At 43.2% G+C, this 9,158-nt stretch overlaps 1 protein-coding gene across 2 annotated transcripts; it reads right to left on the bottom strand.

The window, feature by feature from the left end:
- Nucleotides 1-4,739: 4,739 nt before the first annotated feature.
- LOC147602917 (uncharacterized) lies at nucleotides 4,740-5,869 on the bottom strand. 2 transcript variants are annotated; one of them, XM_086797261.1, is made up of 3 exons: nucleotides 5,497-5,869; nucleotides 5,341-5,448; nucleotides 4,740-5,176 (listed from the first exon to the last, which is right to left on the bottom strand). In XM_086797261.1, exons 1-3 carry the CDS (start codon nucleotides 5,733-5,735, stop codon nucleotides 4,861-4,863), a joined length of 663 nt encoding a protein of 220 aa, XP_086653387.1. In that variant the 5' UTR covers nucleotides 5,736-5,869; the 3' UTR covers nucleotides 4,740-4,860. The 2 variants fall into 2 exon arrangements, with proteins under 2 accessions (XP_086653387.1, XP_086653386.1); XM_086797260.1 differs by having other exon boundaries at nucleotides 5,341-5,858.
- Between the last annotated feature and the right edge of the window lie 3,289 nt (nucleotides 5,870-9,158).

The raw sequence follows: 9,158 nt of genomic DNA, 5'->3' as shown, positions 1-9,158 counted from the left end.
TTCTTTTATTCAAAAGAGGAATATTGAATATAATTCAATTGAGGAGTTGAGAAGTAATATGGAAACAGTCATCGAGAAAAAGAACCTTTGATTAGGCCAAACAATTGGATATAATTCAATTGAGGAGTTGAGAAGTAATATGGAAATAGTCATCGAGAAAAAGAATCTTTGATTAGGCCAAACAATTGGTAGAAATTCAGAAAAAGTCCCATTATCGGTATCAAACTAGAAAAAAGCTATTAAATGGGAATAGCATGTGAATGAATGTGATAAGATGAAAATAGGATGTGATAAGATGTGATGTAATGAAATGGATGTGAATGTGAATAATGAGATGAGAGGATATGTGAAAGGGTGAGATGGGAAGTACATGGATGTGGAAGTGGATGTGTATGTGGAAGAATGGATATGAATGTATAGATGTGGATGTGTATGTGGAAGAATGAATGTGGAAGAATGGATATGGATGTATAGATGTGGATGTGGATGTGTATGTGTGGAAGAATGAATGTGGATGTGTATGTGGAAGAATGGATGTGGATGTATGGATGTGGATGTGTATGTGGATGTATGGATGTGGATGTGTATGTGGAAGAATGGATGTGGATGTGTATGTGGAAGAATGGATGTGAATGTATAGATTGGGATGTGTATGTGGAAGAATGAATGTGGATGTGTATGTGGAAGAATGGATATGGATGTATGGATGTGGATGTGTATATGGAAGAATGAATGTGGATGTGTATGTGGATGTATGGATGTGGATGTATATGTGGAAGAATGAATGTGGATGTGTATGTGGAAGAATGGATGTGGATGTTTAGATGTGGATGTGTATATGGATGTATGGATGTATGGAAGTGTATGTGGATGTGGATGTGGATGTATGGATGTGGATGTGTATGTGGAAGAATGAATGTGGACGTATATGTGGAAGAATGGATGTGGATGTGTATGTGAAAGAATGGATGTGGATGTGCATGTGGAAGAATGGATGTGGATGTATGGATGTGGATGTGTATGTATATGTGGAAGAATAAATGTGGATGTGTATGTGGAAGAATGGATGTGGATGAGTATGTGTGGAAGAATGGATGTGGATGTGTGTGTGGAAGAATGGATGTGGATGTGTATGTGGAAGAATGGATGTGGATGTGTATGTGAAAGGATGTGATGTGATGTGAATCGAGATGTGAATGAATGAGATGTGATGTCATGTGAATCGGATGTAAATGTATGATATGGGATGTGAATGGATGAGATGTGATGTGATGTGAATCGGGATAAGAATGAATGAGATGAGATGTGAAATAAATGAGATGAGATGTGATGTAAATTGAGACAGATGTGAAATGAATGAGGTGTGATGGGATGTGAATATGGATTGATGCGAGTGGATGAGATGTGATGAGAATAAATGAGGAAAGATGTGATGAGATGGAAAAAAATGATGTGATTGGATGAAAATGGGTATACATATGAATTGGATATGGATGAGATGTGAAATGAATGAGGTGTAATGGGATGTGAATATGGGTTGATGCGAGTGGATGAGACGTAATGAGAATAAATGAGGACAGATGTGATGAGATGGAAAAAAAATGATGTGATTGGATGAGAATGATGTGATTGGATGAGAATGGGTATACATATGAATTGGATATGTATTAAGTAATGTGGACGGATGTGAGAATGATGTGATTGGATGAGAATGGGTATACATATGAATTGGATATGGATTAAGTAATGTGGACGGATGTGAAACAATGTGGAAGACAAGAGTTCATTATAGGAACTGTATTTATGATCTGTTTTTAAATGACTGTTTTATGTCAAAAATACTGGTGAAGCATTTTGACCGTCTTGTGAATGAGGTCGTATAGTGACCTAACTGATAAAGTTATAATAGATGACGGAGAGTCAACGGAGGACGTCTCGCGTAGCAAGGTCGGCCGAGGTCTTGACCAGCCTCGGTTCGATTTAAATGGTGAGCTTCCGGTATGGTGGATGAGGGACCAAGAAAACGGCCTATGAGTGAAGCGCTAGGTCACCTGCGAAGGATCCTAGAGGGTGCTGGCCATACGGTGCTTGGGCTCTGGGTTGTCGAAGATACCCACACGTGCATCAGGGAAGATATTAGAACAAGGAGTAAGAGTTGTTTTCTGAAACCGGGCATGGATCTGGTTGATTGACCTTGCTGGTCCTCAACGAATGAGTCCATGGCCTTTTTATATGGATCTGTCGGTTGATCTTGCTGATCTTAAATGGAGATTCCATCTTGATTTTTATAAGAGAATATATTGCCGAGTACTATGAGCTAGGAACTATCGAAAAGGCCCCTGAGTGGACAGGTGGTGAGCGTTCTGGTTGCCAATAATGCCATGGATACTCTGATGAAGGAATGATTAGAAATTAATATTCAACCGGATATTTTGGAGGATTATGATCAGTGACACTATGGTTTCATTAAATGATTGTTTTAAAGATAGCTGAATCTGTGAAGAAGGCAATTTCATATTGGGTGTGTAAGTGGTGTTACTAGCGTTAAATTTGCATGAATATCTGGCTAGGGGACCTGGGAACTCTTTCCCTGGTACCCGGGACAAAACCTAACCAAATTCTCAATTGGATCCCAACACTACAGTGGTTGGGCGGTTGGCTTACCCATGGGACTAGATGGGGTTAGGCTGGACTGATAGATCCGTAAAATGAGACTCAATTCTGTTATTATACGATAGATGAAGTAAATCCCGAATAGTAATTGTTCTATGGAAAAGGAATCAACGGCTGTGCCTCTCGATGGGGAAAAAGGCGTTGGTTTCTATGATCCAAGTGCAAGTTTCTTCCTTGATCTGACCAAGAGACTCACAGGTTCGGTCGGATCAGTTTGGTCAGTAATGACCCTGACTATGTTAGAATAAAAATATCTTGGAGGAATCGCTCGTGCTTTTTGGGCGAGAAGAGTTTTTCTGGTTCGGTTTTTGAAGAACCGAGAGATTAGTCTCTTGTCCGGATATCCGTGGGTGAGGCCCTGAGTAAGGGATCCTGCCCCGCACAAGGAGTGCTACTTTCGCTGCTGCTAGCACCTCTGAATCCATTGCGCGGAGGGGGCAGGGATCTTTCAATTGCCACCAAGCCTTGTTAGTATAGTAAAACAACCTAAACCCTCCTTCTTTTTGTTTGTGATGGCCTCATCAAATGTTAGCATTGAAGTTGTTGCTGCTACGCGTATCCAGAGGGAGACTACCAATGTGGAGATCAAGCAGAAGACCATAGATGGTGTACAAGCATGGAAAGGTCTCACATCCTTTCCACTTCCTAGAAATGATGATACTATTTCTCAAGTTAAGGACAAAGTGGTGGGCTTAATTGCGATTTGGTGAGTCCATGGTTTTATTGATGAATCGTATGAGCATGTCTTACTAGAGGAAGTACGGAAGGATACGAACACCGTTCGCTTACTTTGTGCCTACACTCCGGAGAACAAACGGGGCCCATAGTAGTAAAGATAATGGTTTTCGCATTTTTGCATTTGGAAGGTGTATGTGAATGAACTTGGTTTTATTTTCAATTTGAACCAATAACCCCAATGTAGAGGATGTGATGTTGATATGTGTTTATGTGTTCACTCCTGTCGAAGTAATTATGTCATGTTACTCTCTCTAACTTGCTTCGTCCCTCTCTCTTCATGGAGGGGGGCTTCGAATTTCTGTAATTAGAAGATGTACGTGAAAAAACTTGGTTTTATTCTCAGATCAAACCAATAATTATGCCAAGTTGTTCTCTCCAACTTATGCCAAATAATTATGCCAAGTTGTAGGATGTGTCAAATAATTATGCCAAGTTGTTCTCTCCAACTTACTTCGGCCCTCTTTGTCTTGGGGGAAGGGGCATCTTTTCGGAATCCGCTTGTCCGATTCCCAAAAAGCCCTCGCTCGAAATGCTCGCCAAAAAAACCACCTCATTCATTAAACAAAACTAGTTTTGCACATGTGCACTATTGCACACTACCTCCACCCGTGCAGAGTCTGGCCTTTTGTACATTGCTGTCACATGTGGCTAGAGCAAGAGATGGTTTTAGAGGAGATACTAGAGAGAGTGAGATGTGGTAGAGGGAAAAACCTATGCTTAATAGAGTAGATTTTTGGCGATATAGTTACTCACAAGAAGCTATCATCTGGCCACGAATGACACTCAATCTACTCAGTCATTGAACAAAAGCTGCTCTCTTTGACGTCAAACCTAGTAATTGGCCGAGTCAATGGCATGTCTAAAAAGTCTATAGTTTTGATTAAGAAAAAAATAACGTTAAGGATATCATCATAGTAGCACTGATTAATGCATTGCTGTCATTAGTGGCATCCACGTTATAGTGTTACGATGTGAAATAAAAAGTTCAATTTAGTTCTTTTTTAAAATACAAAGCTTAACTGCAGGCGTGTAGTGTAGGGGATACAGTGCTCGAAGGTCTTGGTCTACCTTTAATTTCTCACTATACCCGCAAACTGCTGTAAAATGGGGCAGAGGGTAGAGTTTGTCCATGTATGTGGGAGTGAGTGCCTTTCGAAACCTAAATTAATTCAAATCAGGGCTTCAAATAGCTAAAACCAACAAAGAGTAGCAAAGTTCGCATGGAGAGTTATAAAAAGAGAAAAGCTTACACCCAATTCATAAAGAAGTTAGTGAAAGCTCGACTTCAAGTGCTGCTTTGAGTTAAGAGGTGGGGTTGAAGGGGAACATTTTGACGAAAATTATTTAATTATTATATACTAATACGTGAGTCGAACAGCAGAAGCTGTTTCTATAGCGATAGTAGCTTTATAAGGGGCAAAACATTTGCTGCGGACTAATTAAACTGCATTAAACAGCCTCGTTAAGCTGCTGGAATTTGCGGGCCTGTTGAGCAGCGAGCTCGGGGGACTCAAGGGCGTTGTTGAAATGAGTGATAACATCGCCGCTGGAGAGCGGGAAGTCATTGTACGTGTAGGCGTTGATAAGCGATGCGGAACCCTCACGGGCAAGAGAGCTTATGGGATCGGCGCTGGTGTTCTTGACAGCTCCAAGCAACGTAATCTTGCTGCCGATAAACTTGATAAGTTTTGGCCCGAAAATCCTCGCTAGGCTGGACACAAGAGAGAGAATCCGAGGCACCCGCCCACCGTTCCGCCTCCAGAACCTGCATAATTGCACATACCACACCACATCAGCCTGTGCATGCGCAGCAGCAGAACCCCACCTCCCCCCCCCCCCCCCGCCACCCACCACCGAACCGGCATGACAGCATTCACACACTTTTACACCACCAATTCTTGATTAACGTTACGGCAGAAGTAAGCTTACCCTGAGGTGCCAGTTCCGCTGCGGGAGCCGTAGCCTCCATATTCGCCAGTAGGAGTGGTGGTAACCGGGGGGATGGTCACTGGAGGCCCGAATGTATTAGGGGAGGAGGTAACCGGCGGGATGGTCACTGGAGGCCCGAATGTATTAGGGGAGGAGGTAACCGGCGGGATTGAGATGTCAGGAGTGGTCGAAGAGGGCGTGCCATCGGTGGAGGACGAGCCATCGGAGGAGGGAGAGCTGGTGTCGGGCGGAGTGTCACTGGACGGAGAGGACTCGTATTTCGGGTACTCGTCATTGAGCTTCCTAGAAGAGGAGGATTTGCGGGCAAGAGCAGGATGGGCAGCCGCTACGTTAACAGCCAGCAAGACCAGAATCAGCACAGCGAAGCGAGCCATGAGAACTCCCCCACCACCTTCACTGCTCTCAAAACTAAAGCAAATGAGCGCTACTCTACTCTGGCTGGCTGCAGAGCTTGGCCAACTTGAGTCCTTTTTAAGCCCAGCGGAGCCTACCCTTCCTTGGGCCACCTAGGCCCTACACCACTGCTATTTTCCAGCTTGGCACCACCGTCGCATGATGCCAGCTCCCTCTCTATACTCATCCATACAACGGCGTCCCCGCCGACAACTCTCTCTAGTGAAGTACTGATTAGTTAAATCTTTGATCAAAACCTTATCATTAATTAGTATGGCAGCTTGTTTTTTTTTTGGAAGTTGCTCCAGAATTCCAAATCTTTTTTTCTCAATAATGTAAATTCATGAAATCTGATCTCTTGGTTATTTCTTAATCACTCTTCAGATCGCTTGAGAACTAGACAAACTACGAACGGCCTGTACTCGACTTCAAAGGTTTCTTTATTGCAGCTTATTTGTTGGGATCTCTCTCTCTCTCTCTCTCTCGAGCTCTCTTTCTCATAGAGCCTAGAGTCTCTCCCTGAAGGTTTGCGACAGCGAGATCCATTTTTCATCTGGCAAACCAAATTTTAACACGTAAAATTTTATCGTCCTTTTTGTCGTCCATTCAAGTAAAGATTTACACGTTACAACCAAACCCTATGGTTTGGTAGCTTCATAAATGCTTGCTCCACCATATCAACCTGTTTCAGCTTTAAAAGATCAAGCTCAGTCATCTCCTATAACTCCTCGAGTCGACTCACGAGTCGAGCCTCTAGTCTCTAATGCAAGAACATCGCGATTCACAACAACTATTGTTTGTTTTATGTCTCAAATCAAAAAAGCTGCATCAGGCGCGAACCTGGCACTTCATGTGTCATCGTTCACGGAAGCAGCATTTAAAGACACCATATGCTCACATTAAGACAGTGTCAGGGTCAGTTGCAGTCTGCAGAGTGCAAAGAGCTTCTTCATCTTCAATGCTTACAAGTTTTTTTTTTTCGAAGGTACAGAAAATTTCAGAAACGCACACCTAGCCTCCCTGAGGTGGAGGCGGCCCCGCCTGGATGAGAGCTTGCGAACCCATCGTACATTAGCTACTACTACAGTCATCTTCTTACTACAAGTTATTAGCTACTACTACAGTCGTCTTCAATGCTTACAAGTTATTAGCTACTACTACAGTCGTCTTCTTACTAAAGTCGTCGTCTTCTTCTACTACCACTACTATCTACATAATAGTATTAGTAGTACTACTACTACAGTCGTCTTCCTCCTCTTCTTCTTCTTCTACTACTACATCCTCTTCTTCTTCTATCCTCTTCTTCTTCTACTACTACTACAGCCGTCGTCTTCTTCTACTGCTACTACTAAGATACACATTCCACAGAAGCTACAATGCCCAGGCGGCAGGGTCCATGTCCTTGTGGTACTGTGCATTATTTACTTCAACTACTACTACATAGTACTACGTACACATTGCACACAACACAGCGCGCCTCTAGGCGGCAGGGCCCATGTCCATGTGGTAGTGTTCTTTATATGTGCAATATTTTATATTTTGGCTACCGACTCCACGGGCAAACCCTTTCCACACTGCCCCTCATTTGGTTGTAAGTCTCCCTGCCCATGCATGTCCAAGGGATATTGCATGCCCAATACTTTCGTGGTTTATGGGCATGAGTTGGCATCCCACTTCGGATTGTGTGTAAAGGGGGGAGCGTCTTGTGTCTAAAAGGCACGATGCATTTAAGAGGGGGTTCAAGCGGGATCGATGGGGCTGAGGGGGCCCGATTTTGGGCGGGGACGATCCGGGTTGTCGGATCCCCAAAAGTAAACTAGGGCCCCAAAGTAAACTAAGGCTTCCCCGCATAACAAAAGCATATATTAATATGGGCCGAATACACTAGCTAGCAGAAATTATAGCCTAATGGTAAGACTATGGCCTGCCTAGTGGTACGGCATGGGATCAAATCCTTTTTTTTGCATTTTGAGACTCAGGCAAAAAAATTCTAAGTCCAAACTCGGGAACTGGAGTAAACTAGGCAATTTGGCAAGCCCGACTAGACTGCGGGGTGGCCCTAGTTTACTTTGGGACCCCATATCTTTTGTAAACTAGGGGAAGCGAAGCACGAAATCTCGAAAAAAATTTGGCCTTTACTTCATATGCCAAGTGTTGACATCACAAAAAAAACTCAGCCTGTGAAGTAAACTAGGATCCCTAGTTTACTTCACAGGTCGAGTTTTTTTCGGTCCTAGTTTACTTTTGGGGCGATCCGATGGCTCTGAGAGCTAGGCAACCTGTTTGTTCTAGCGCAGACAAGAGAGATTGAGCCTATTTGCTCTAGCAAGAGAAGTGAGGAAGGAGGAAAAAAACATTAATAGCTCTTTTAGTTTAGGGTTTGCTGCCAGCGTCGTGAGGTGAAAAGGGAGCCATTCTATACTTTGGTCCACCTTCCAATTAATCCTTTGGTCTCTTTATCCACATACCCCAGCCATTAATCTTTCATTCCACTTTTACTCATCTATCTTTTTTTTTGGGAGCAAAGGGCAGTTCACATCCACAGTCATCCACATGGATTTGGGTTGTTCACATGCAATGATTGAGTTCGTTCACTTGCCTTGAGCCTGGAGGAGGTTGTTCATGCACAACGTGTTAGTTTTGAGGCTTGTTCACATGGGGTGAACCTCGAGGAGGTTATCTACACACATTGGGCCGATTTGGCGTATTTGGGAGTGTTCACACATGCCCTACCCTGTGGTGTGGATTTGCATGATTTTGGGCACTTGTGTGGTGATTCCTATGCGGTTTTGGATCTTGTTCATACACGAGCATAGTTTTTTGTGGGGTGCTCACACATTTTAAGCTTTCATTGGGTATTGTTCACATGCTTAGTGCTTTGTGAGTGTGTTTACACATATTGTGTGCTTTGTGGGAGCGTTCACATGTAGATATGGGTGTTTCTTATTATTACCTCTATCCCTCTTATGACTCTGTATACAGTTTCGATTCTATTATTAATCCCAATTGCATGAGCTCAGCTGTGGCACTATCTTCGTGGTTACGGGATCGCTACTTTGACTTGCCATTTTACGCTTTGTATCACATATCTTTCGCCGCTTTCATGTATAACTTTGGAACTTTGAGACTTGGACCTCTAGAACTTTACTCGCCAACTTCATGGCTATGATGCAGCGGATTACTCATGCCATCGATGGTTATTTGAGCTCGAGGCATTGATACCTCATCAGTTGAGTTATTCGTTTCATGAGGTGAGTGTACATGACAGATGATCCACATATTGTGATCATGGCGATTTTATTATTTCAGTGCCACCTCAACATAGATGGTGCGGCATTGTTCACATGGGATGGGTCTTCCTTGTTTGAGTGTCCCACACTGTTGAGCCTCTACGACTATGTTTT

Source organism: Cibotium barometz, chromosome 65 (assembly GCF_041138505.1).
Source record: "Cibotium barometz isolate CiBa-2024 chromosome 65, ASM4113850v1, whole genome shotgun sequence".
Taxonomy (NCBI): Eukaryota; Viridiplantae; Streptophyta; class Polypodiopsida; order Cyatheales; family Cibotiaceae; genus Cibotium; species Cibotium barometz.
Note: the sequence above shows the minus strand (reverse complement) of the source record. Positions and strands in the feature narration are given on the sequence as shown.

Bases quoted from the DNA above. Each gene is read 5' to 3' on its own strand.
- LOC147602917 (XM_086797260.1), bottom strand. From the start codon at position 5,735: ATGGCTCGCTTCGCTGTGCTGATTCTGGTCTTGCTGGCTGTTAACGTA. The intron at 5,177-5,340 runs GTAAGCTTACTT...GCAATTATGCAG, and splicing joins AGCGGAACTGGCACCTCAGG to GTTCTGGAGGCGGAACGGTG.